Source organism: Agelaius tricolor, unplaced genomic scaffold (genome assembly GCF_023055355.1).
Source record: "Agelaius tricolor isolate 1412-34295 unplaced genomic scaffold, bAgeTri1.0.p SCAF_5, whole genome shotgun sequence".
Classification (NCBI taxonomy): domain Eukaryota; kingdom Metazoa; phylum Chordata; class Aves; order Passeriformes; family Icteridae; genus Agelaius; species Agelaius tricolor.
In genome coordinates, this window is record NW_027269265.1 from 52,890,143 (window position 1) to 52,917,100 (window position 26,958).

A 26,958-nucleotide genomic window follows, 5' to 3' on the forward strand; every position below is an offset into this window, starting at 1 on the left:
GGGGGTGCCCCCGTCACTGCTGGCCGTAGCCAAAGGTGGGGGCTGTGGTGGGGCCGTAGGTGCTGAGCTGGGGGAAGGCGGGCAGGGGGTAGGGCAGGGTGCGGGGTTTGGCTCCCACATAGACACCAGAGGGGCAGGTGAGGGGCTGGAAGGTGGGTGCAGGGAGCTCGGGGAAACTGGGGGGTGCTGCTGGCTGTTGCGGGGCAGCAGCCAGAGCCCCATGGCTGCGTGGAGCCCCTGCAGGGGGGAGAGGCAGCAGCAGGGGCTCGGCCCCCCCTGCAGCCCCCCTACCTTTCTCCTGCTTCTCGGGGCGGGGGGGCAGCGGGGCGGCCCGGGCGCGGGGCATGGCCCCCAGCAGGGACCCTGCCGGCACCCCACACCTGCAAGAGACGTGGGGTGGGGGCTCAGGGAGGTGACATCCTCACCATGGTGGGGGGACAACGTCCAGGAGTGCCTTACCATGGCTCGGGGTCGCCGTCCCGAAATCCCTTGGCAAAGGGGTTGCTGGCAATCTTCAGCTGGGTGATCTGCGGAGGAGAGCGGGGTCAGGGAATCCCTGGGAGGGGCCCCAGTTTCTGTCTGGCTGGTGCTCACCCGGTGGTTCTGGTAGGCTGTCACTGCCATGAACTGGGTCTCGGGGAAGCTGAAGGACTTGAAGTTCTGGTGGGCGAAGCGCTCGCTGTCACGCCGCGGGTCCACAAAGACGACGTGGAAGCGGGGCTGGTAGCGGTGCATGGAGTTGAGGATGATCTAGGGGTGGGAAAGAGGAGGTGGCAGGACCCCCCCAGGCAGGGATGCATTGTGTCTCCCCCAGCACCCAGCCCGCAGCGGGGTCCTCACGTGGCCGTTGTCGTCCAGGAGGTTGTTGGTCAGCTTGAGCTTGTCGAAGGACACGATCTGCCGCATCCACTGGGCACCCTTGGCGGGGGAGTCGGGGTGGAAGTGGACGCGGCCAGGAGCCGCTGGCTCGGCCCGGCCCGCCGCCAGCCACGATGAGCTGTGGAAGGCGTATCTGCAGGGCAGGGAGGGGCTCAGCACCCCCAGATCTCGTCCCCTGCCCCCACTGCCCCGTCCCCACCTGTATCTCTTGTCATCCAGCGGGATGAAATCCATGAGCAGGACGTAGTCAGCCAACGGATCCAGCCCCGAAAGCTTCACCTGAAAGGTTGGGAACATCCTCCTGCACAGGGAGGGGGGTGGGAAGGGGGTGCTCCCCCCACCTTTGCAGCCCCTCAGGCCACTCCGGTTCCCACCTGCCTGCCTTGGTGACGATCATCTCGGTGCCCAGGCGGTTGAACTCCTCCCAGAGGCTGCCCATCTCCAGCCGTGCCACAGCGTGGCACACGTGCCGGTTCTTGCCACTGGCCCCCGGCCCCTCGCCAGCCCACCCGAGGACGGAGGTGCATGGAGACCCCTCAGCTGGGCCCCCCAGGAAGGCTGGCAGAGGGTTGAAGGGATGTTGGTCAGGGGGAGCAGACCCCGTGCGGGGCCACCCCATCACACCCTCCCTCCATGGAGATGGTGGCAGGATCAGGGTCTCCTGTCCCCTACCACAGTGAGGTTTTATCCTCATCCCCCCACACCCCAAACCACCACAGGACCCCACCACTGGGTGCAGAAGGTGTTGTCATGGGTGGGTTTTACCTGCCATGGGTGTGGTGTCAGGGCAGGAGGTGTCCGTGGCTCCGTTCCCCGGCATGGTGGCAGTGGGACGCTGCCAAAGCCCCCTCCCAGCGCAGTGCTGGCTCTGCAGTGTCCCTGCAGCCTGCCGGGGGTTTTATGCCCCAGCTCGGGGATGGAGAGGCGGGGGCTGGAGCCGAGGTGGTCCTTGGGGGCTGGAGCACGGCCCCCTTGCCCAGCCTGCCTTCGCGCCTTGACGCGGTGATGATGGACGGGATGTGAGCGGTGGCACCGCTGGGAGCAGCCCCAGTCCCCAAACAGGGCTTGGGATGCCCCAGGCTGGGCAGGGACGTCTTTCTTGGGGTCTTCTGGTCCCTCCATATCACAGATCTGAGTGGGGGGAGGTGGGGGCTCCCCCAGGCAAAGCCCCTCTCTGTATGTGGCCGTCACCACCTGATATTGAAAATCGTGGTGAGGTGTTGAGGTATTGGCAAAGATCCACTGCTCCAGCAGAGCCTCTGCAGCTCCAGAGGGAGGAATGAGCTTCCCCCTCCCCATAACCCCCTCAAGGTGGGTCCAGTCTTTGCCCTGATGCTGGGACCCCCTCGTTGCAGTGACAGCAGGAGATGGATGGGGACAAGCAGGCGCTGCGGGGCTGAGGGCTCTTTGTGGGAGGTGATGGACACCAGGATGGGGCAGACACCCGGAAAAGCAGAGGGGTTGCTCCAGAGCCCCCCTACTCCCCTCCAAACTGCACTGGGGCCATGGACGCTGTCTCATAGCACACCATGGAGTGTGTTCTTGAGGGATGAGGGATGCTGAGGCTCTGGGTCTGGAGGACCAGGGGATGTCCTTGTGGGGGTGCTGATGGCTTTCTGTACCTGTTGGTGTTCCAGTGATGGCAGCACTGGCCTGAGCTCCCTCCCTGCTCTGCACAGAGCTGGACATTTTCTCCCAAGTGGGGCTCAGCCTTCTGTCCAGCCTTGGGTTCAGCACTTGAACATCATAACACAGAGGGGACCCCGTGTTCCTGTGGGGCAGCCAAGGGGGCAGCCCGGGCAGCTCCTGCATTTGGGACCAGGGCCAGGACTGATGTGAAGTGTGGAGGCACCACCTCCCCAGGTTCCCCCACATCCCTCAGACGTGTCCGTGCCCCGCGGGGCCGGCTCAGCCCCATCCATCTCGCGCTGTCAGCCGGGCTTGGCTGCGGGGCCGGTATCGAGCGCCAGATGAGGAGGTGTGAGAGAGGCAGAGCTGACAGCGGGCAGGAGGATGGAGGGGGCTCAGCTCTGGGCAGGATCACACCTGCCAGGGCTCATCCGCAGCTCCTGGACCTCTGGGGTGGAACTGGATGAGCTTTAAGGTCCTTTCCAGTCCAAGCCATTCCAGGATTCTCTGGCTAGTGAAGATGACTGCAGGTGGGTCTCCTGAGCCCATGTTGAAGCACATGGTACAAAATGGCTTTTCAAAATGAACTTTTTTGGTCCCAAATGAGCAAATGGGAGCCAGAAAAAACTTCAAAAAAGGTAAGCAGTGAATCTTTCTCACGGGTAATAACTGCCCCAGACAGCTGGACAGGCTGGACAGAGCTGCGGAGGTTGTGGTGGCCACCAGGATGGAGCAGGAGAAGAGCATTGGCACACAGTCAGATGACTCCTTGCAATGAGCCTCTGACTCAGCTGGAATGGGGAAGTGAAAGCTGCTTGGGGTGCAGTGAGGGGAGAAGAGGAACTGACCCTGTTTCACAGGGAGCGGTGAACAGCCGGCACGGCGGGGTCAAGAGGGAACTGAGAAGGCAGCAAGTGACAATACTCATTTCTGAACCAGAAACACGTGTATCTGTTAGGTAAGAGTGGGCAACTCTTGAGCAGCAGTTGGCTCTTTATTTATTTTATTTATTAATTTTTAATTTTTTTCTTTAATTTTTAAAGCCCTGATTGAGAAAAGAGGAAGAGAATTTTAGCAGGTAAAGTTATACCCTGGAAGTGTCCAAGGCTGCCTTGGCCAGAGCTTGGAGCACCCTGGTGTAGTAAAAGGTGTCCATGCCCATGGCAGGGGATTGAACTGGATGATCTTTAAGATCCCTTCCAATCCAAACAATTCCAGGTTCCATTTGCTCTAGGGAATGTGTAGTATGAAAGAAAATTTATAATTGCTAAGATAAAGCAATAATTTCTTTTAATATGTCCATTACTTAATGTTTTTTCCCCTCCCATGTATAATGAATAAAGGATATGTTATACAAATATAATTATGTATAATTAAAAGGTAATGTAGAAATAGAGAAGAATTTAAAAAATCTTTCAAACTCAAGTCTCCAACAAACCAGTTTGATTTTGCTTCACTCCTGCTGACACCACTGTGCCCGTGGGCGGCATCGCTCCGTCTCTGCAGGCATCCATTCCAATGTGCCGTGGGGATCCCAGCCCTAAAACCCCAGCATGGATCCCAAGACCTCTGGGGAAGGCTCATTCTCTTTTCAGGTGCTTCAGAGACCCTTTGGCAACTGCTCATGGGGGGAAGGTGTCAAAGTTAAAATCTTCCAGCCACTTTAGAGGATGGAACAGGAAAAACTTCCTGGTTCTGGTGAGACCGATGGGGCTTGAGGACTTCAGCTCAAGGACCTGTGAGTATCTTGACTCAAGCTGGCATTAAGTAAAGGGTAGGACTTTAAGTGGTTTTGGGACAATTTTTTACTTGATGGAAACAGTCATAAATTGCATTGGGGAGGGGGAATGGTTTTCCCTTGAAGCTGCACATGGATGAACTTGCAATCAGGAATGCTGGTCTCATTTTAATTGACCCAAATTGATTGGAAATCACTTCAATGGTGTCTGTTGTCAATTTAATGCAACATTAATTAATGTGGAAAATTAAGGCATGGTGTTATTGTATTTGTTATTGTATTTTTTGTCTCTAAATAAGAACATCTCCCTCCCTCCCTCCAAAATCTCATCCTTTCCAGGGACAGGGCATCCACAATTCTCTGGCCCTGGCACAGCTGTCCAAGGCCATCTTGGACAGGGCTTGGAGCAGCCTGGGAGAGTGGAAGGTGTCCCTACTCATGGCAGGGGTGGAACAAAATCAGCTTTAGGATCCCTTCCAACCCAGCCCATTCCAGGATTCCATAATTCTGTGTTCTGCATTCAGGCACACCCAGCTCCTTTGATGCTTCCAAACCTCCTGATGTTGTCCATACCTCCTGCACCCTCTCCTCTCCAGTGTGTCTCTTTCCACACAGGCAAGGCTGATTTTCCACCCCAGCTGCAGTTTTCTGATTATTCCTGCTCCCAGGTTTCAGGACTTGAGTCATCTCAGCCCATCTCATCCTCTCTCTTTGTAGGCTTTGAATGAGTCACCACAGGTTCCCCCAATGGAGACAACAATGTGTTTGGGGGCTTTGACTCATCTGATCTATTTAAAACATTTTTTTATGGAAAAATGGGATGGATTTCTCCACTTGCTGCCTGATGGTGAAGGGCGGCAGGGTGACACAGTCACATGGGAAATGCAGGATTTATTCAGAGCAGGCATGCTCCAGGCACGGGCTGAAGAGTCAATTTGAGCCTCAAGGGCTTAAATTCAGACTATAATCATCACCAGGAAGTGTAAAAACAATTTACAGCAGCAGGAGAGTTCCTGAAGGGTTTTCCCTTTATCCCAGTTTGCAGTTGGAACACTTCTTCAAATCCTGGGTCATCTCCCAACTCCTGAATCTTGATTTCCTACATCAGTTCTTTTTAATTCCCTGTGATGCCTATAGATTAGTTACATATTTCAAGAGATAAAATTGTAGGTATATAATTATGTATTTCTAAGAAAAAATGCTTTATATATATTAAGAAATTATATATAAACATTTTCTTTATATATTAAAATTAATGAATATATTGAAATTATTTTTATATGTTTATTTTATTTTTATGTATTTTATTTTTATTATAAGTTTATTTTAATATGTTTTTAATATATTTTAATATATAAAATAATATAAAAATGACAAATATGTTATATATGTATATAGAAGTAGGAAATCAATCCCCAAGTTTCCATTTAAATTTCTGAAACTGATTGAACTTTATTTATTTATCAGTACAGGTCTCCTCTCGAGGAGCTGCTTCCAGAGTAACCAATTCCCAAACCATCCCAGGATTCTGTGTCACCGTGTGTGGGTCTCACTGGGACATGGCATATCCTCTTCTGGGCTACCTTGGGCATGTTGATCACTCTAATTCTACCTGAGATGTCACAGCATATGAAAACCTGCTCCAGCTGCGCCTGGGAGGAGAGAGGAGCCAAAATCTTCCTCCAGGTATGTTTGTATTTGGTATAGGGAAGAAATCCTTCCCTGGGAGGGTGGTGACACAGGGTGCCCAGAGCAGCTGTGGCTGCCCCTGGGTCTCTGGAAGTGTCCGAGGCCAGGCTGGATGGGCTGATCCTGGTGAATCCTAGTACAGCCTGTTGGGAGGTCCTCTACTGCCCTGCACTGGGATTTTAGGGAATTGGAGTAGGAAAACAGGTGCCACGATGGAGATCCTTACCCCGGGAGGGCAGGGATGAATATTCCACACCAGCCTCTCAGCAGGGATGAAATCTGATCCCTGCTTTTTAACTGAATTCATTTCCATTCTGTGTCTCCCATCCTACCACCAAGGTTCATTGAGTAAGAAAAAGCGAGGCTGAACTTGGATTAATCAAAACATTGGAGTCAGTTTTCTGACAGGGCAGATTTCCAGATCCAGGCAGGTGGGGGCTGCCCCCGGGGAGGACTCAGCCCCCAAACCGCTCGATTTTCATTATCTGTGACAGCTCCAGCACCGGCCTGGTGTCCCCTTCCCTCCAGCACCTCCTTGTGGGTGATGAAAAGCCGCTCTAAATCCTCATTACAGCACCAGGAGACCAGACACATGGCTTGTGCGACATGTGAAACGGGATGTCAGGTTCTGGGGATGAGGCTCAGCCCTTCAGCCAAAGTTTATCCAATAATGATGATTTCCAGGTTTGGATCCATTTGGCAGGAGCCTGCGGTGCCTACCCTCGGTTTACTCTCTAGTGTAACTCTGTCAAGCCATGATTAATGTTATCCAGGAGAAAAATCAATGTTTATTTATTCTATCTGTCACAGAGTAGGATTTTAGGAGCTGTTGATCTCTCCCTGGTGAGCGGCAAGACAGAGCCTGAATTTATCTTTTTATCTCTAGATGAAGAGTCACATCTAGAGCACAGTGAGGTGAGACAAAGCCTGACTCTTATTCCTAGTGCTTTCACCTAGACAAGTTCTTCCTGGGACATAGAGAGCAGGTATTTATTCCTCAAGTGCTCAGCCTGGACTGGGAACACTCAGAAAAGAAGGAAAATTTTCATTTTTCCAGCAGGTAATGGGAAAATCGTGGACTTCCATGCACGAATGATTGGAGGGGCACTAAGAGGAAGCCTTGCAATTTCCTGATGATCTGTCCTGGTGCGGTATTTCCCTCTTTGATGCCCCAAAAATTCCCCTTTTCCAGCGGCTCCGCCCGGGGCTCAGCGCGACGGGCGGCGCGCTCGTGCTGCCCTCTGCGGGCGGAGCGCGGTACTGCACCCAGGGGCTCGGGGCTGAATTGGTCTCACAGCAGTGCGCATGCGCAGTCCGCCATGTCGGCTGGGGGGGGGGGGGGGGGGCAATCCTGGCCGTATCTCGGTGCTGCCGCCGTGTGGGAGCGCCCGGCACTGCAGGCGCCGTCCCCGGCCTGGGTCGCTCGGGCACCGGCCCTGAGTGGGGAAAGGGGAAGGGGCAGGGTCCGGGTGACCGGGAGGATGTTCCTGCGATCGAATTTGGTTCGGAAAGCACCGCAAAGCGCATCTAAACTCTTGCTTTCCGATTCTGCAGCAATGAACGCGTCTGACTCCTCGGCCTCATGGACGTTGTCAGTACTTTCCGTGGTGCTGTCCAGGATTGTCCGGGAATGGGAACGGCTGGTGGGAGCTCGGGCAGAGCACCTGGAGACCAGGTAAACTCAGAAATGGGATTGTTCTCCCTGCTGCGGGCTGTGCGGTTCTTTTCATGATGTTCCTCTGATCTGTGTCACAGTAGCTTCCTAGAGTTAGAGTAATTTCCTAGCAGGGAACTTGACTTGGAAGCTGCATTCCAAACTCTTGTCCACATTTATTTTATCTCCCACATGGAGCTCTCTAAAGAAGCAGAGGTGGGGTGTTTCCAACAAAATAACATCCCAATTCATCTGTGGTAGAGGGCTTAAAATGAAAGTGTGAGTGGAGCTGCCTTTAGGACACTTCAAATTCCTTAATATATTAATGGAATTTAAATGAAATATCCAAACCCTGAGAAGCTTGTGTGAACTCCAGAGCCTCTGCAAGTGTTTTACAGAGAGGGAAGGAGACAAGAGTCTGGAGTCTCTCCCCAAAAACTGGCTGCTGGTTGTTTGACCAGGCATAGGAATGACTGTGTATTCCCTGGGGCTGTCCTTATGGAGAAGGGTTTATTTATGTGCCCTGGGTTTATTCAGGGTCTCTTCACCATGATGGAAACTGATTTCATTGAAATGCCAGAGGTGCCCAATGCTTTCCCCAGCCAGAGCTCAGAACCAGCCCTGTGGGAAGGGGTTTAATGCCCATTTTCCCAATCCCTCCAGGCAGCAGCACTGGAGCACTTGAGCCAAACATGGCCAAGGAGGCAAATCCAGGGATTGGACAGTGGGAGTTTGCACTGCTCCTGGAATCCCAGACCTGGAGCTGTGCTTCAGAGAGCCCAGGAGATGCTGCCTCACTCAAACCTCATTTAAAGCTCAGCATCCTCCCTGCTCCCTTGGCATTATTGTTGCTCCCTTAGCTGCTCTTCCTTAGTACTATTATTATTATGTTATTGTTATTGATGTTATTGTTACTATTATTGTAAACTCCCACTCCCTGTCTCTTCCATAGCCCTTTGCTTCCCAGAGGTGGTGCTTTAGGAAACCCCTCCAGCCTGGGAAGGGCTTTTGGCTCCAGACACGTTCCCAGTGCCCAGGAGCAGCAGGACCTGTGCTGCTCCCAGCAGGTGAGGCACAGGTGCCTTTCCTTCCTTCCCTGCTGCACTTGGGCTTTTTGAGGGGTCTCTGGGGCTCTGAGGGAGAAGTTCTTTGTCACTCCAGGGCAGAATTAGCCCTGGTCCCACTAAAAGCAGCAGAATTCACTTTATCCCTGTTTTTGGATACACATTTTGTGTTTTCTCTCTGTTGCTGACACCGTGTGGTGAAGCAGCAGCTCCCAACCTTGTCAGTGCTGCTCCCTGGAATAGTTTTTATCTGTAGAACCATGAATTCCCTGCTGGAATCCAGTCACAGCCCCCAGACCAATGTGCAGGTGAAGGTCTTACACCCTGACCAGGACAATTTCCTGTCTCTAGACATGGAAAATGGGGGAAAACTCAGGCTGGAGTGGAGCCAGGATGCAGAATGGGGCAGTGAGGCAGCGTGCTCAGCCCAGGCTGGGGTTGGCACAGGGGCTGTTCCCTGTTGGATGACACCCACATGGAACAGATCCTTCTCTTCCTTTGTCCAAAGTCCAATGGCAAAGGATTGAATAACTCACAAGTGGGGCCTGGAATGAAAATGGTTCTGTTAAAATTAGGCAAAGAATGTGATAAGAAAAAATGGGCATCCTTTTTATGTATGAAAAAAGTAGGAAAAAAAATGTTGACAAGGGGCACTTTTATTCAGTGTCACCTTTCCTTTTTTATGGAGTGAGCAATCAGAACAGAAGTAGGAAAGCCAGGAGCCTTTGACTTCCAGAGTGGACCTAATTTCCATTTTCTCCTCTCTTTCAGGACAGGAAAAACCACTTAACTGATCCCATCTTTGCCCAGAGCTTTGGAGTTGGAGCAGCCAAACCCAACGGGCTCCAGCTGCACTGGAGGGTCCCTGCTCCTGCCCATGGTGTGGGGTGAGTCCCCAGCTGTGCCCAGAGTGTCACAGACCCAGAGGGATCTGCCCTGGTCCCAGGCTGTCCCTGTCCCAAGGGGCCTTTGTCACCTTTGTCACCTTGTGGGGAATGTGGTGGCAGCCCCGGGAGCAGCTGCTGGGAGCTGGGGCAGGGCCTGGCACTGATCCAGGGCAGGGCAGTGCTTCCCTTGGGGGGGTTGGCCCCCCACGCTGAGCTCAGGCAGGATCAGGGTCACAGATGCTGCATTTTGTGCCCCTGAGAGTTTCTGTCCCCCCTGGGGATTTCCTGCCGGGATGGGGCAGCGCAGGAGCAGAATTGAACCTGCAGCTCCCGTGGCCATTGCTGGCCTTTGTCTCTCTGCTGTGCCCTCAGACCGTGGCAATTTGCTGCTGCCACTGCCACTGCCACCCCCTGGGGGCTGTGTCCTCCTGGCAGCCCTTCCCAGCCCCAACAGGAGCTCCAGTGCTGCCTCTGTGCCTGTTGGCAGTGTTTGCTGGCAATGTGCCTCACCCCTGGCAGGATCCTTTTGTTCCAGAGCAGGCAGACTCCAGAGCTTCTGGGCTTCTCAGCTGCAGGGCTGGATTGCAGAAGTCCCTGCAAAGAAGAATAATAATGAGGTTTGTCCAGGTGGTGCTTTCAGAGCCCACCTGACAGTCTGTGCTTTGTGCTGGAGGCTGTTGTGCATTGGCACTGCAGGGAATGAATGTCCCCTTCCCAGTTCAGCCCAGCAGATCCCAAAGGCTCTTACAGGAATATTTATCCTTCACTTCCCTGTGTGATAGCTTAATCTCCACCTGCCATGAGCCATTCCTTGAGTTCTCCTGGAGAAAACCTCACAGCAGAGGAGTTTGCCAAGAGCCCAGAGCTGTGTTTGGAGCAGAGAGAGCTGAGAGCTGTGTCTGCTGTGCTGCCCCAGCCTGGCAACATCCCCATGGAACAGCCTGGGCAGATGGGATTAGATGGAGCAAAATCCCTTCATGCAAGAGGTTTTCTCCTGTGCAGATCAGGCACGGGGCAGGCAGTGAACTTTGGAAATCAGCTGATTTCCCCAGAAAGCATCACTCCCATCAGCATCAATGACAGGACCTGTGCCCACTGCTCAGGAGTCACCCAGCCAAAATCAAGGGCAAAGCTTGGTTTGGGTCTGAGAACTTGAAATAACTTGGAAAGAGAAGAAATGACCTTTTTCTTCTTCCTTCCTTTCAGATGCTGGAATTGCCTCTGTGGATGTGCACTGAGCCCTCGCTGCAGGGAACTGCCAGGCCTTAATGGTGGTGAGCTCATGTTCTTCTCACTGGGGAACTGGAAATAATTATTAATTAGCAATTGCAGAAATGTTTTCTGAAACCTTTCCCCTTTGCTGGTAGATCTTCTCTTTGTGGCTTTGAATTTACAGAATTTCCTGCTCTCCTTTGCCCTGCCTGAATTCCTTGCAGCTCCTAACTGGGAAAACCTGAGATAACTCAGAGGGGACAGAGGTGACATTTTTAGCTGAAAACCTGGGGCAGTTGGGAGGGGATACAAGAACTGTTTGTGTAAGAAAATGTGAGGGGATGTCAAGGGGAGCCGGTGGCATTTTGAGGGAAAAGCTGAGGTGATGTTTAGGGGAGAGAATGCAAATTTCAGAGTAGAAAAGAGCTAATCAATATTGTACAGGAAGGAAAATTTGGGGGGTAAAACTCGATGTAAGCTGTAGGGGACACAGTGAATATATTGGAGTAAAAATGAGGTACTCATTTTTAAGTAAGGAAAATTTTGGAGACAAAACTTGTCACAATATCAGGAGTAGAGAAGGAACACACTGAGGAAAAAATGAGGTGACGAGTACTGAGCATGTAGGAAAAATTTTGGGTGCTAAATCTGAGATAATTTCTATGGGAGAGCATGAACATACTGAGGTAACATGAGGGAATCAGTTGTGGGCAGATGGGGAAATTTTGAGGGGCAAAAATAATATTAAATAATCTGTAGGGCAGAGAGTGAACATTTTGAGGTAAAAGTGAGATCATCACTAGTAGACAGATGGAGAATTTGGGGATAAATAATGAGACAAGCTACATGGTAGAAAATACAGTGAAGGGAAAATGAGGGAATCAGTAGTGGACAGGTAGAGGAATAAAGAAATAATCTAAAGGTTGAGAATAAATATTTTAAGGTAAAAATGAGGTAGTAAATTGGGGACAGGTAAGGAAAATTTTGGGAGTAAAACTGGAGTAAATCTCAAGGGAGAGAGTGAACACTGACATCAACTAAGGCAGTCAGTAGAGGCAGGCAAGGAAATTTTGGGGGTAAAACTTGGGCAGATCTGTAGGGCAGAGAATGAACATCTTGAGGGAGAAATGAAGTGATCAGGAGTGGACCAGCTAGGGGGAATTTGGGGGGCAAACCCTGAGCTAATATGTAAAAAGAAATGTTTTTGAGGAAAACTAATGTGATATGTAGGGGACAGAATTTGGGGATAAGACAGACATAACTTGTGTGGTTTTGATTTTAAAACCTAGTTAGTATACAGGGGACAAAATAGGCATTTTGGTAATAAAAAGTGAGCTAATCTGTGGGTGAAATAATTAATATTTTGAGGTTAAAATGTGGTAATAAGTACTGGGCAGGTAGGGAAAATTGAGGGGGTAAAGTGTGAGATTATCTTTTGGAAAGAGCAGGAACATTCTGAGGTTAAATTGCAGTGGACAGGTGGGTAAATTCGGGGGTAAAACTTGAGGGATTTGCCATGGTAGAAAATGAGTATATTGAGGTAAAAATGAGGTACCCAGTGGTGGAGAGGTAGGGAAAATTTTGGGGTAAAATCTGAGGTGATTGGTAGCAGAGAGGATGCACTTGATGGGGTAAACTGAGGTAACCGATTATGGACAGGTAGGGAAATTATTGGGAGGGAAAACTGAAAGCAGCTGTAGGGTAAAGAATGAAAATATTGAGGTGGAAATGGGATAATAGGTAGAGAAGATTTTTAGGGTAAGTCTTGTGGTAATCTCCAGAGTAGAGAAAGAATGCTTTCTTGTAAAAAGTGAGGAAATCAGAAGGGGACAGGGAATATTTGTGGGGGAATGTGGACTATTCCCCAGGGAAGAGAATGATCATCATGAGGTAAACTGAAGTCATCACTTGTAGAGAGGTGATGAAAATTTTGGGTGTAGAAATTGATATTTTTTATAGGATGGAGAATTAGTATTTTGAGGTAAAAATGAGATAACTAGTGGTAGACATGTAGGGAAGAGCTTGGGGGTAAAACTTGAAATAATCTGTAAAAATATTTTTGAGGAAATACCTGATATAATTTGTAGGGGACAGAATGAACATTTAGTGGATGAGATAGAGAAAACCTGTGTGGGTTTTGGTTTTAAAAATAGGTAATATAGAGAGGACAAAATGCTGGTAAGCTGGGATTTAGAGAATTCCATCCATTTGGCTGCTGAAATTTCCCAGCCCAGGCGCTTTGGCTGGCAGGGCAGCACAAAGATTGTTCCCTGTGTGGTGCCCAGATTTGGGGTTCATCTTTGCTGTTTAGATGAATTAGAGCTATAGCCCTGAATTCTCTGCTGGAATAACCTCCCAGTGCCTCATGCAGTATGGATATCCATGGGTATCCTCATGCAGCATGGATATTCCCACACAGAGCTGCCTATCTGACACCTGCTGTGCCAGGAACCAGCAGAGGCTCCGGGGAAGCTCAGTGGGATCAGGACAAGGACAGGCTGATACTCGATAGCATTTGCTATTTTTAACCCTTGGCTATTTATTCATCCCCCAGCCCCACCCATGTTCCCGGGGGCACTTGCAGAGTTCCCTGGAATTCCGTGGGCTCCACCCCTGGGCTCGGCTCCAGCTGATGCTCTCAGCAGCGAGGGCGGGGCCGGACGCGCTCCCGGCCCTGCTGGGGCAGCCCCTGTGCCCAGGGGAGGGCATCTCTCCCTGCAGGAGCTGAGCTCATTCCAGAGCCTCGGCAGCGGCCTCCAGGAGCTCTTTTCCCTGAGGAAAGGGATGCACATCCCTGCCTGCAGGGCACCTGCACTGTGACCCACCTGTGCCAGCTTCCCAGCACTTCTGCAGTGCCAGCTGGCTCCCGAGAAACTCCAAACTTCATCCAAACAAAACTTCATCTAACTCTAACCTTTTGTTTTAAGGCATCTCCGAGGGCCTTGCTTGGGATTGAATTTCTGCGAGGGGAATTCCCTTGGCTTTAAGGCTGCTGCTGCTGGAGGATGTCCCCAGGCTGGAAGGGAAGGCACTGGAGTGGCTGGGACACACCCGGTGGCTGTGTGGGAGCTCCAGGAGGTGGCACCGGGAATCGCTGTCTGAGCTCCTCTGCAAAGCCAGCGTGCAGCACTCCCAGGCAATAGCAGCTGTTCCTTGGGCTGGTTTTGGGATGTCAGGGGGCTCTGTCCGGGCTGCAGCCTCTCCAGGCCCCCGTTCAGAGCAGCCCCTGGCCCAGGAGCTGCGGGCAGCCCTTGATCCGTGCCCATCCCAGCGCTGCCCGGGCATCCCAGCGCCCGCCCCGGGTGTGCCTGGCACGCTGCCTGCGCGGGCAGGACACTGAGGCACAGCTCCTGCCCTGCAGGCACCGAGGGCAGGAGGGGCTGGTTCCCCCTGGGCTCGGCCTCCTCCCGCCCCGCGTTCCCGGCCAGCCGGGACACACGGAGGGAGCAGCGAGGAACATTCCTGGCAGGGAGCAGGAGTCCCCGAGGGCTCCGTGCAGCTCCGGGCCGGAGAAGCAGCGCCGGGCTCAGCCCCCGCCGTGAGTTTGGGCTGTGAGCACTCACCTGCAGGAAAGGCCCCTCTGCAGGCGGGACCAGCCCTGACACTCTCCAGAAGAGCTTCGGCCTTGGAGCAAGGGAACCCTCAGGACTTGCTCGTTTCTCTCTGGAAAGGCACATGGCATCAGCACCTTTACAGCTATTTAGGAAATGCTGGAAAAGGCAGGAAATCAGGATAATACAAAGAGTTTCATGCTGTTGTGTCAAATGCCAGCCAGTTCTACCCTAGAGCCAGAGGCTGGTGTACAAAGCAGCATTAGCAGAACATTTGCTGATTTGCGTGGCAATTCCTTTGCTGGCAGCAGCCATTCCCATCCCAGGCAGGACCTTTCTCGTGACCCTGAGATTGGCTCAGGTGCTTGGAGCAGGGTGCTGAGAAGGCCAGGATTCCAAGTTTAATGCCCACATGGGCCAGTCACCTATGACTTGACGATCCTCGGGGCTCTTTCTAACTCAGAATATCCTGTGCTCTGGAAATAAAGAATAAACACTTCTCACTGGCTTTTTAAACCCAGAGGTTTTTGCGTTGGAGAGCACGAGCCACAGGGGAAAAGGAGGGAGAGCATCAGGTCTCACCTGGCAGATGTCAGGTGAGCGGCCCGAGCAGAACCGAGCCCGGGCAGGGCCCCGTGCCCGCACCCGGCACAGTCGGAGCATGAGCAGCAGCGCCGGGCTCGGCCCCAGCGCCCGGCCCGGGGGGGCTCCTCCGGCCCGCGGCGATGCAGCCCCGCTCGTACCGCGGGGACGCGGCGGGCGAGAGCCCCGGGGGTGCGGGCACGGGGTCCGGGTCCCGCTCGGCGCGCGGTGGCCTTGGGGGTACCGGGGCTGAGGGGGCTCCGCATCCCCGCGGGGGCCGGGCCGGGAGCGCGCCCCGGGGGCCGCCGCGCTCGCAGCCCCGCTCCGTGTCCGCCAGGGGGCGCCCCGCGGGGCGGCGGCGCTGAGGCAGCGGCGGGGCCTGAGGGCTCCCGGGGTCGGCACGGGCGGTCCCCGCGCCCCGGCCGCTTCCAGCCGCGATCCAGCGCCTGCTCCGGGAATGCGCCGCTCTCCTGCCGGGCCCGGCACCACCACAGCCCCGGCTCCCCACGGCAGCAGCGGGACTTGCTCCCACACCCTCTCCGCCCCTCCGCAGCTGGAGCGGCAGTGCCGGGCTCAGCCCCAGACATCGTCCTGGAGCGGCTCCTCCTTGCCATGGCGATGCTTGTCCCGATCCCTACACCCAAACGCCACCCCGGTCTTGCGGCTCCAGGACCCGCAGCCCACTCTGCCCTGGACCCCCAGCAGACACCGGCAGGACCCGGATCCCCAGGCCCAGGTCCAGGTCCTGTTCGCGGCCCCACCTTAGCGCCTCGAGCCCCGCGCAGCAGCGGGAGCAGCTCCCGGTCCGGAGCTCCGCACAGCGCTCCAGCGACGGCCCCGCCGCATCCCGGGATGAGCATCCATCGCACAAAGCAGAGCGGGGGCGGATCCGCCGGGATTTACGGGTGCGGGCGGGGCGGGGCCGGCTCAGGTGTGAGGGGTGGGGCCGGCTCAGGTGTGAGGGGCGGGGCCGGCTCAGGTGCGCGGGGCCGCAGCGCGGCTGCGCGGGGCGGGGCCGAGAGGATTTAACCCCCGGGAATCGCCACTGGTGCCATTTGCCCCCTCGGCGCTCGGAGGGGAAGGTTCTGTCCGCGCGGGCTCCCTATCTTTGTTTCTTTTCTTTTACGCTTATTTTTATTTCTTTTTCACAGATACCTCCCCTCTCTCCCTCCCTTCCTCCCCTCCCCCACCCCCTACACCCTCCCCCCCCCTAACCCCCCCCCTCCCTCTCCCCCCTAGCCCTCCCCTCCCTCCCCCCCAAACCGCTCCCTCCCGGGCCGGTCCCCCCTACCCTTCCTATGCCCCCACACACCCCAGCCCTACCCTACCCCTCCTTTCTCCACACTTCCTTCTCTCCCTAGCCCGGCTCCCACCTGCCCCCACATCCTCTTTCCCTTCCTCCCAATTCCTCCTTCCCCTCCTTCCTTCACCCTTCCTCCTCTTTCACCTCCCCCTGTTTTCCTTCCTCACCTTAACCCCCCCACCTGTGCTCCATCCTCGTCCTCCATCCTCCGCCCGTCCTGCCCCCGCCACCCCACCTGCCCCTGCCCCCCTCCCTGCTCCCCTGCACATCCCGACCCCTCCACCTGCCCTCCATCCTTGACCCACCCCGACCACCCCTCTGTCCCCCTGTTCCCATCCTCTGTCCCCCTGTTCCCGTCCTCTGTCCCCCCCTCCCTCTTTCCCCCGCAGCCGCGGGGCTCGGGGCGCCGCAGAATAAAGCCCAGAGGGCCGGAGCGGCGCCCCCGCTGTCCCTGGAGCCCCCACACGGGGCCGGAGCCGCTGGGCGGGTCCCCCCATTGCAGTGCAAAGCACGGCCCGACACCGCCGGGGTTCCGGCTGTCCCTACATCACACTGGGGGTCCCCGGGGTGGGGGGAAAGGTTGGGGGGCGGGGGGTGGGGGTTTGGTAGGGCCCCCTCCTCAGGAGGGGGGTCCCGGGGGGGGGGGAGGGGGGGGGGGAGGGGTTGGGGGGGGTCGGGGGGGGGGGGAGGGGTTGGGGGGGGTCGGGCCCCCTCCGGAGGAGGGGGGTCCCTGGGAGGGGGGCGGGGCGGGCCCCCTCCGGAGGAGGGGGTCCCGGGGGAGGGGGCGGGGCCTGGAGGGGGATTCCCCCCTCCGCCCCGCTTCCTCCCCCCGGACCCCCGCCTCCGGATGGGACTCGGCTCGGCCCCCTCCCCGGGACCGCCCTCCTCCGGACCGGGGCCCAGGGGGGGGGGGAGGGGGGCGGGGTGGGGTGGGCAGAGGGGGAGGGGCCGTTTGTTTGTCCGGTCATCTCTGTCTGTGTTCACGATGCAGAGCGACGCGACCCACTCTGCTTCCCCCCCCTCCCCCCTCCCCCCTCCCTGGGCCCCGGTCCGGAGGAGGGCGGTCCCGGGGAGGGGGCCGAGCCGAGTCCCATCCGGAGGCGGGGGTCCGGGGGGAGGAAGCGGGGCGGAGGGGGGAATCCCCCTCCAGGCCCCGCCCCCTCCCCCGGGACCCCCTCCTCCGGAGGGGGCCCGCCCCGCCCCCCTCCCAGGGACCCCCCTCCTCCGGAGGGGGCCCTACCCCCCCAACCCCTCCCCCCCCCCTCCCCCCCCCCCGGGACCCCCTCCTGAGGAGGGGGCCCTACCAAACCCCCACCCCCCGCCCCCCAACCTTTCCCCCCACCCCGGGGACCCCCAGTGTGATGTAGGGACAGCCGGAACCCCGGCGGTGTCGGGCCGTGCTTTGCACTGCAATGGGGGGACCCGCCCAGCGGCTCCGGCCCCGTGTGGGGGCTCCAGGGACAGCGGGAGCGCCGCTCCGGCCCTCTGGGCTTTATTCTGCGGCGCCCCGAGCCCCGCGGCTGCGGGGAATGGAGGAGAGAGGAGGAGAGGGGAGGACGGGGAGAGAGGAGACGTGGAGGAGATGAGGAGGGGTAGGGAGGGGGGATCGGGGTACGGAGAAAAGCGGGAAGAGAAGGGAAAGGCCAGAAGGGAAGAGAAGGAACGTGGACAGAGGAGGGAGAGAGTGCGAATAGAAGGGATTAAGCGGGTAGGGACAGAAGAGGAAGGAGTGTGAGGGTTTGGGAAGTAAGGCGGGGAGAATTTGGGGGAGAGAGGGAGGAGGGGGAAAGGGAAAGAAAGCAGGGGAGCACGGGGAGAAGGAAGGAGGGGTAGAGGGGGGGACAGGAGGCGAGGCCGAAGCCCCCGCGCCCCACCTGAGGACGGCGGACACGGACGCGCCGCCCGCACCGAGCTCCGGGTGAGCAAATGGCGGCGGCAGAGATTTCCACGGATTAAATCACCTCGGCCCCGCCCCGCGCAGCCGCGCTGGGGCCCCGCGCACCTGAGCCAGGCCCGCCCCGCGCACCTGAGCCGGGCCCGGCCCCGCCCCTGGAACCGCCCCCGGCCCCACCTCGGGCCCCACCCCGGGCCCCGCCTCACGGAGCCCCGGCCCCGCCTCACGGAGCCCCGCCCTGCCCGCGGTGGGGGCGGGACCATCGCTCGCGGCCTCGCCCCTCTCACCTGGGCCGGGCCCGTCCCTCACGGCTGGGCCCAACCGGGGCTGCTCCCGGCGATGGAACCGGGCCTTCGGGCCCGTGTCCGTTGGGGGTCTCGGGGCCGGAGGACCGGGGCGGGACTGGGGCTGGCGTGGGGACCGGGCTCGTCGCGGGCGGGAGGAGCCGCTCCGGGACGGGCGCTGGGGCGGAGCCCGACGCTGCCGCTCCTGCTCCGGTTGCGGCCCCGCCCGGGCTCCGGGCGCGGTCCCGCCACGGCCCCGGAACCCTCCGAACTCCGCCGGTCCCCGCAGCGCCGGAGGAATATTTTCGGAATTTTTTATCCAGCGTAGGCAGATAATTCTCATAGAGAAAGCCCAAAAATAAAGGCTATGGGGTCGAGGTAGGTGGGAGGGGCGGGCGATGTTCTGCTTTAAATTAAAACACATTGGGAAAAATCCATCTGTGGAACAGCTCGTTTCCTCTCCTGGACTGGCTTCTGTGTGATCGGCTGCGATTTCAGCTGTTCGCATGGCATTTCCAGCCTGTGGGACTCCAATGGAATGCCAGGTGCTGAGCACGGGAGAACACAATGGGAAATCTCTCTGGATCAGGCAGTGTCCCAAAGGTCTGGCAGCACCCTGGCTGGAATTTGGGGATCCCAGCACAGCCCCTCCATAGTGTCCCTGTGAACCTGCAGTGCCCAGCATTCCTGGCTGGAATTTGGGGATCCCAGCACAGCCCCTCCATAGTGTCCCTGTGAACCTGCAGTGCCCAGCATTCCTGGCTGGAATTTGGGGATCCCAGCACAGCCCCTCCATAGTGTCCCTGTGAACCTGCACTGCCCAGCATTCCTGGCCAGGGGTTGGGGGTTCCAGCACAGCGCCCCCAGCACATCCCGCTGCTTCCTCAAGTCCCCTTTAACCAGGATCCTTTTTTGGGGTGGGAGCACCCAAACCCAGCAGAATTGGCTTTAAGCAATTTTGGGGGATCTCCCCTCTCCTCAGCCAGTTCCTGCTGCCAAAACCCAGCCTGAGGCTCACCTCCCCATCCCCTCAATCTCTCCAAGGAATTGCACTTGGATTTCCCAATCCAGCTGGGCAGCAATGCTGTTCTCCTCACTGTGTATCTTAACTGTAGGAATTGCTTAAGAAATAATTAAAATAAATTCAAAGAATGAAGAGACAAGAACTGCCAGCTCCAACCAAGGGCTGCTCAAGCCCCTTCTCAATGATCTGCTTTAATTAATCAATGCAAATTAACCAATTAAGATCACATCAAGATCACATTATTCTTTTTACTCAAGTTCTAGAGAAAAACTGCAGAATAGGAAAGAACCTTTTTAACCCCAAAACTCTTCTAGGAGATCCACAGGGCAGGGCTGCACTGCACCCCAAACTGAGGAGAAGTGGGAGCAAAGACAAACCCAGACTGAGATTCCTGGGAGATTGGTGCAGCTTCTGCCAGCCAGAACATTCCTTGGTCTGAACACACAGCTGAGAATCCCAGGAACCTGGGACATCATCAAGAGCCTTTTTATTAAAAGCAGATTTCCATGGAGAATTAACAGAATACAGAAAATTAAATGCAAAGGAACAGCTCCCCCAGCCCAGCAGGCTGCAGCATCCAAAAGAAAATGAACAGAAAGATGATGGATTGGGACCATCACCAATCCCAAATCCCTGGTGTAGAATATCACTCTGCTTTGGTTTATAGATCACCGCTTCTCTTAGTGGACAAACCCTTCAGCTTTGCTTCCAATTCACTGAGTTCCCAACTGTGGCCACCAAGATTCTGCTGCACCACGGTGGGATCCAGGGAAACACGCAGGGTCTGGTGCTCTGGGAATGTTGCTGAGGAAGCACATGGCCCTCACCTGTGCTTGCAGCCAAGGGAATCTCTTCCCAACAGCCATGGCTGAGCTCAGTGTGTCCCGACGCTTCCCAGGCTGACACGGCACAGCTTCTTCTGCCCGCTGCCTTGGGAAGTATCCCTAAGGTGCCACTAGGAAAGGAGCCTCTTACAGACACAGAGTCTTGGGATTCAGGGGAAGAAAAGGAGTTTTCAATCTTTAGCATCTCCCACTCCGTCGGCATTGATAGCAAACATGGCTTCGGCCTCGGGAAGGCACGGAGAGTCGTAGATTTTACAGATCCTGGTCTCACCTCGGCCTTTCCGCAGGTACAGCCTGACAGGGAGAGGGAAGGAAACAGGTCAGGATGGACTCCCAGAAAATCATCCTAATGCAGAAAGGAGTAAACAGAGCTGTAGGAACTGCCCAAGACATTCATTTCCCCATGGACTGAGGGCCCAGAGTGGCACTGAGCTGAAGCACAGGCTGGGCCTGTCATGGACAGACTGGAAAGCCCAGAAGTAAAAGCTACTTGGCCAATTCCATAAAACATTCCCAGCCCAGGCTCGTGGGATATGACCATCTCTTGTCTCACCTGGTGGTGGAAGCATGAGCAATGATATTGCCTCCGATGGGCTTTTTGGGATCTGCAGCAAACATGGCAGCTCCATCTACCTGTGCCACCACCTGGTTCGTGATGACGACGGCCACGCCAAACTGCAGGAGAAACAACCCAAACCCAATTATTTCCCACAATCAGAACAGAAAAGCAGGGAAAAGGACACAGGGGCACTCCTGGTGTCCATAAGTGTGGGATCCAGCCTCTCCAAACCAATGGGAGCAGAGGTGGAGACAAAGCCCTTGGGACCTTTTCTCCCTCAGCAGTGGGAGAAGCCTTGGGTGGATGAATCGACCAAACCCCCCCATTCCCATCTCACTGTGCTATTGGCATAGGAGGTAGAGCTGGGAAGGAGGGAGAAGTGGGGGTAAGCTGTTTTTTTAAGAGCTTATTTTACTTCTCATTATCCTGCTCTGATTTTGTAAGTAATGATGTCACTTCAAATCTCTAAGCTGAGCCTGTTTTTCCCTTGCTGCTAATTGATGAGTGTTTTCTCCCGGTCCTTACCCTAACTCACAAACCCTTCATTACATTTTCTCTCCTCTGTCCAGCTGTAAGGAGGGTGAGTGAGCAGATTTCATGGGTGCCTGGTGTTTGGGCAGCAGCAGCCCATGCCATAAAGCCCAGGGGATGCTCACCTCGTCGGCCAGGCGCAGCAGCATCCGCAGGAACCTGGCCAGGTGCATCTGCCTGGCGGAGAGCTCGCCCCTTCCCGAGTAATCCGTGCGGTACAGGGCCGTGGCACTGTCCACGATCAGCAGCGCGTACCTGGAAAGGGCAGGCGGGGCTCTAAGTCCTGGTTCCAATGCCAAGCTGCCTGCACAGCTCTCCTGGCAGCTTGGAAATCATCAGCACTGTTTCTAACCACAGCTCTAAACTGAGCTCCCAACTTGCTCCTCGGGCTGGCACTGGGGAACCATGAATTCCCAATGTTTGTGCAGCCACATCAGCTGGAGCCAGTTGCTGGCACCCAGAATTCCAGCAGCAGGATGTGCTGCTGACAGCTGACTGCCCATGGAGCAAGCTGGCTCCCTGGAGAATCAAAGGCTAATCCCATGTGGGAACAAACTCCGTGAAATCAGTGTAATTACCGTGACTCAGCCATCATGGCCGAGGCCTGGTACAGCAGCTGGGTCTGGTGGTCGGTGTTAAAGCCTCGAGCATAGGCCACGTTGTCCAGGACATCACTGCCAGACAGGCCATACCTGCCAAATCAGGGAAAACAAAGGGATGAACCTTGAGTGACAACTTCATCCATAGCAGTTAGACAGGAACTTTGCCAAAAGACTGGAAGAAAAACTCACATGCCCAGCAGAGATAAAAACAGATGGAAAAAAATGCCACCTGTGGTGATGAAAAGAGAACGGAATGATTGGAACCATTTGAAATGGATAAGAGGAAATGGCCTCATGTGATACTAGGGGAGGTTTAGGCTGAATATTGGGAAGTCTCTAAGAGGAAAGGCTGTCCAGCCCTGGCAGTGGAGGCTCCATCGCTGGAGGGATCTAAAGCCATGTGGATGTGGCACTTGGGGACATGGAAGAGTGGGGGGCTCAGAAGCACCAGGGAATGGTTGTGCACAGGGATCTCCCAGGGCTCCTCCAACCTGAAAGATTCCCTGATTCCAAGGACACTCTGTACATGGCCAGCACAGACACAGCTGTGCCTGCTGCAATCATTTCACTTCCTCTCCTTTGCCTGGCTGCTAAATATTCCCTGGTGACAGGGAACATGGGAGCAGTCCATGCTGTGGGAGAAGCCAGCAGGATTCAATTAAATTCCCTTCAGAAAGAGCAAACAGAACCCAGCCAGTCCTGTCCCAGCTGCTTGGGAAGCTCCCAATCCCTTCCAGTAGCAAAAGACAAGGAAATCACCTCATGCCAAGGGACAATGACACGAGAGCTCTGGGGAAAGAGCGGCAAGGAGAGGAGAGGAATGGCAACACTAGAGCTTTCCAAAGGGAACACCTGCCAAATCAACCTCCAGGACCTCTGGAAAACATTTTCCAACTGAGTTGTGAGCCCATCTATTCCTGTCTCCCACTCACTGACCTTTCAGCCACGGCCAGGAGCCGCTCTGGACGGAAGGTGCCCTCTGTGTCGATGTACATGGCCTTTCCCTCGCCGCCACCGCGGTCTATGGGGAGCTAAAGGAGAAGGAAAGGAAGGAACAGGGAATAAAGCATCCATAAGTACAGCAGATACTGCCACATGCCCTCACTGAGCTCATACAACAAATAACATCCAAAGTTATTGTGCCTAAAGTCCCATTTAGCTGGGAAAAGTGAGAGATCCCTGATCCCCATTGCTGCTGACACCTTCCTTTTGTAGTCCCTGTCACCCTGGAGTGCCAGCACAAGGGGGAATGGCTTCCCACTAACACAGGGCAGGGATAAATGAGATATTGGGAAGAAATTCTTCCTTGGGAGGGTGCTGAGGCCCTGGCACAGGTTGCCCAGGGAAGCTGTGGCTGCCCCTGGATCCCTGGAAGTGTCCAAGGCCAGGCTGGATGGGGCTTGGAGCAAGCTGGGATAGTGGAAGGTGTCCCTGGCCATGGAACTGGATGGGCTTTAAGGTCCCTTCCCACCCAAACCATTCCAGCATTCCATGACTCTACAAAAGATGACAGGTGCTCAGCTTTGAGCTGGGAAGTTCAGGGAGTAAACTCAACGATCAAATTAAGTCCAAGCCTCTAATATTTTAGGGAATAGAAACTTCTAGACAGCAATAAACACTTAGAAAGTAAAAGGAAGTGCCCAAATTAGCAAATATCCCAAGGCTGTGGGGTCTGAATATTGGATTGTGATGAGGTGAACCCCCACCTGACAGGTGACAGCCAGGGTGTGACACAGCTGCGTCTTCCCAGTACGGAATTCCCCAAATAATTCTGTTATGGACCCTGTTTCTATTCCTCCTGAAGGGAAAATAACAATAATAATTATTAATAAAAATCAAAAGGTCACATGCTACATGTATGATCTATGTATCCATGTCACACATAAAATATTACATTTACAGAGACTCAGTTAAACACTGAATTTGGCTGAAAGGTTCACAGCTAAGAGGGAAAATTGTTTGTCATCATGAGGTTTGTTCATGCTGTGGTTAAGAAGTTCACTTGTGTTTTTGAAGATGCTGAAGAGCTGAAATTACTTGTTTTCATTTTTAGATTACCAGAGGAATGGGGAGATGGTGATGCCTGGTTTTGTTTTCCCTAAATGCATCATGGACTTAAAAAAAACAGAAACATCCAAAAATGGACAGCTCTGGATCTTGCATCATGACTTAAAAGGACTAAAAACTATTTCTGCAGCTTCTAAAATAAAAGCAATTATTCAAGAGCAGTCCTAGAGGTTTTTCATCTAACCAGGACTTGCCTTCCATGGTTCTGTGCAAGGATCCCACTCATGGCAAAACCCCATCCCAATAAGTGAGGTTAAGCAGGGAAGAGAAATAATAAAATGCTGACCTTGGAGCAGCTTATCCAGCTCTTTGGAGCCAGTGGTGATCTGGATGATCTCCGACCGCCGCTGGTGGAATTCTGTGGCCGTGGTGAAGCCCATGGGAACCAGTTTGGCTGCCTCAGCCTGAGGGAAAACCCAGATGAGCAGTGCCAGAGGAGTTAATGCCATTTGTTAATCCCACAGTAATTAATATTTCCTGCCTTGTGGAGCGGTGCCTGTATCATTCCATGCACATTTCATATACTTTGCACTAGTTGGTACCTATGAACAGAACTCAAATTCTGCTCCAAGAAAAAGCTCCAACATCCCTTTTATGGAAATATTCTCCCCTTTTCCCCCAACCTGTTCAGTTCAGTCCTGTCCTGGTACGTTTTGCCTTTTCCCATCACAAGTCAAGTCACACCTCTAATCACCCCTTACTGCCCTTTGGACACCTTCCAAATTCACCACAACACTTTCAGCCAGCAGAAATAAACCTGTGGAATATCTTGGGTTAAAGTTCCAGGACATCCCTACCAAGATTTTGTCGGCTTTGGCTTCACTGATGCCTTTAATGTTCAGCAGCTCCTTCTTTGGCGCATAAGCCACGGCCTCCACTGTGTGAAACCCAGCTTCTTCCAGCTTCTTCACATCATTGGCATTTATGCCACATTGCTAGGAGAGAGGGACGGAGGGAGAGAGGAAAAATTACACCTGTTGGTATTTTTGGGTCTTTCTGAGTTTTTTGTTTGGTTGGGTTTTTTTAACAGAACACACGTAAGAATTTAGCAACAGAGTTTTTGGGGTCACCTTGCTTTTAAATAAAAAGGTTCAGGTTGGATATTAGTGAGGAATTCTTCCCTGGTGAGGTGGTGAGGCCCTGGTGGAGAGCCTGGAAATGCTCAAGTCCAGGATGGATGGGGCTTGGAGCAACCTGGGGTAGTGAAAGGTGTCCCTGGCCATGGCAGGGTATGGAATGGGATGAACTTTTAAGGTTCCTTCCAACCCAAACCATCACAGGATTCCATTCTAGGAAAAAGAGCAGCAAGTGCATCTATGGAAAAGTTCCTCCAGAGGTAACTCCTCACCTACCTCCAACCTGGATATGAGCTGCGGCCCAAAGCTCTCCTCCTCTGCTGAGGTGTCTGCGCTGGCCTCCAGCTGCATCTGCATGGCCATGGCAGCGAGGCCCAGGACAGCCCCTGGAAGGAACCAGACATTTCAGTGCTCCCTTTTAGCAATAAGTTTTGTGGTCACATAAATCAGGATCATGGAGTTCTTAAAGCTGGAAAAGCCCTCTGAAATGACCCCTGATGTAGGGGCTGGGCTGTGCCCCAGAGCTTGCCCTCGGGGCTGCCACAAACACCTTGGAAAGGGCTGCAAGACCCTGCAGAGGATCTGCACCACGCCTGGGATTGCTGAGCAGGATGGCAGGCAGGAGCTGTCATGGGAAACTGAAGGATACAAGGGAATTCACACACCTGGGACATAACACACAATTTGAATATAATACTGACAGGACAAGTGGGAATGGATTCAAACTGACAGAGGGGAAATTTACATTGAATACCGGTAAATTCTTCCCAGTGAGAGTGCTGAGACTTTGGCACAGAAAAGCTGTGGCTGTCCCTTGATTCCTGGAAGTGACCAAGGCCAGGCTGGACGGGGCTTGGAGCAACCTGGGATAGCGGAAGGTGTCGCTGTCCATGGCAGGGGGTGGAACTTCATGGCCATTCTGGCATTCCCAACTTTACCAGGGCCCCGGCCAGCAGCACCTCCCAGGTACCGCCCGCCGGCGATCTGGAGCTCCCTGGACTCCGCACGCCGTGTCCCTCACTGTGCTCAACCCCAGCCCTTTGTTTAACGCCCTCCATGGCTGCCCACAGCTGACGGCCTTGCCCACCCTCCGCCGCCAACGCCCTCAGGCTCCCGCACCGCGGAGGCGCCGGGGGGACCCCGAGAGGTGTCGGGGGTCCGGCGGCCCCGGGCCCGTCTCGCCCGCCTCAGCTCAGCTCAGCTCAGCCCACTGCACCCCGTGCCCGTGCCCGTGCCCGTCCCTCACCGCGGCCCCGCTCCGGCCGTTCGGGCGCTCCCGCCGCCGCCTCACGTGACCGATCCGCGCAGGCGCCGCCCCGCCCCCGGCGGCGCCTTAAAGGGGAGCGCGGGAACGGGGACCGGGATCGGGCGGGGAGCGGCACCGGCACCGGGCGGGGATCGGTACCGGGGTCATGGGCAGCAGCCCCGGGGCACCGCGGCCTTCCTTTCTAATCCTCTGTCCTTCCTCTCTCTTTCTTGTCTTCCTTTCTGTTTCCTTTAACCATTTTTCTTTTCCTTCTCTCTCGCCCCTTTTCTTTTTGCCCTTCTGTTCCCGCTTTCCTTTTCTCTTCCCCCCCTGCTTTTCCTTCTCTTTCTCCCCTCTTCTCCTTTTTTATCTCCTTTCTTTTTGCTTCTCTCTCCTTTCCATTATTTTCTCTTATTTTCCTTCTCTTATTTTCTCTTTTCTTTTCCCTTTTGAAGCACAACCCCGTACCCCCATAAATCCAGCGGCCCACGCAATTCCTGAGCAGTGACAATTCCTCAGAACCCAAGAACAAGCAGCTGGCGATCGAGACACATCTGGAGCAGAGGTTGCAATTCCACACTGGAAGATCCATCCCTTGACTTTGATGGAATCCCGTTGCCTTGAGGTCTTGTACAGAGTGGA

General features: G+C 54.9%; 4 protein-coding genes and 1 long non-coding RNA gene across 14 annotated transcripts; 1 reads left to right on the forward strand and 4 right to left on the reverse strand.

The window, feature by feature from the left end:
- Positions 1-13: 13 nt before the first annotated feature.
- On the reverse strand, positions 14-3,069 carry TBX10 (T-box transcription factor 10). Its single transcript, XM_071428381.1, has 8 exons — positions 2,926-3,069; positions 1,645-1,714; positions 1,254-1,437; positions 1,079-1,180; positions 841-1,012; positions 595-750; positions 460-527; positions 14-380 (listed from the first exon to the last, which is right to left on the reverse strand). The coding sequence occupies exons 1-8, from the start codon at positions 3,067-3,069 to the stop codon at positions 14-16; spliced, it is 1,263 nt and encodes a 420-aa protein (XP_071284482.1).
- LOC139590431 (uncharacterized) lies at positions 965-14,825 on the forward strand. 10 transcript variants are annotated; one of them, XM_071428048.1, is made up of 8 exons: positions 965-4,246; positions 5,719-5,932; positions 6,993-7,081; positions 7,490-7,610; positions 8,542-8,656; positions 9,425-9,540; positions 10,747-10,814; positions 13,307-13,664. In XM_071428048.1, exons 3-8 carry the CDS (start codon positions 7,069-7,071, stop codon positions 13,570-13,572), a joined length of 699 nt encoding a protein of 232 aa, XP_071284149.1. In that variant the 5' UTR covers positions 965-4,246; positions 5,719-5,932; positions 6,993-7,068; the 3' UTR covers positions 13,573-13,664. The 10 variants fall into 10 exon arrangements, 7 of the variants coding, with proteins under 7 accessions (XP_071284149.1, XP_071284150.1, XP_071284153.1 ...); XR_011679339.1 differs by lacking the exons at positions 965-4,246; positions 5,719-5,932; positions 6,993-7,081 and adding an exon at positions 10,937-12,411 and having other exon boundaries at positions 7,417-7,610; positions 12,493-13,664; XM_071428049.1 differs by lacking the exons at positions 965-4,246; positions 5,719-5,932; positions 6,993-7,081; positions 13,307-13,664 and adding an exon at positions 13,680-14,825 and having other exon boundaries at positions 7,417-7,610.
- LOC139590433 (uncharacterized) lies at positions 9,537-13,797 on the reverse strand. The gene is made up of 3 exons (XR_011679342.1): positions 13,667-13,797; positions 10,723-10,842; positions 9,537-10,134 (listed from the first exon to the last, which is right to left on the reverse strand). It is a non-coding gene; the product is annotated as an uncharacterized lncRNA (long non-coding RNA).
- Positions 14,826-14,895: 70 nt separating the features above from the next.
- LOC139590632 (basic salivary proline-rich protein 4-like) lies at positions 14,896-18,709 on the reverse strand. Its single transcript, XM_071428383.1, has 3 exons — positions 18,191-18,709; positions 15,647-15,885; positions 14,896-15,355 (listed from the first exon to the last, which is right to left on the reverse strand). Exons 1-3 carry the CDS (start codon positions 18,707-18,709, stop codon positions 14,896-14,898), a joined length of 1,218 nt encoding a protein of 405 aa, XP_071284484.1.
- Positions 18,710-19,862: 1,153 nt separating this feature from the next.
- Positions 19,863-26,362, reverse strand: RAD51 (RAD51 recombinase). Its single transcript, XM_071428430.1, has 10 exons — positions 26,317-26,362; positions 25,347-25,456; positions 24,792-24,929; positions 24,281-24,398; positions 23,634-23,725; positions 22,864-22,958; positions 21,904-22,017; positions 21,451-21,580; positions 20,789-20,910; positions 19,863-20,529 (listed from the first exon to the last, which is right to left on the reverse strand). The coding sequence occupies exons 2-10, from the start codon at positions 25,431-25,433 to the stop codon at positions 20,406-20,408; spliced, it is 1,020 nt and encodes a 339-aa protein (XP_071284531.1). The 5' UTR covers positions 25,434-25,456; positions 26,317-26,362; the 3' UTR covers positions 19,863-20,405.
- Between the last annotated feature and the right edge of the window lie 596 nt (positions 26,363-26,958).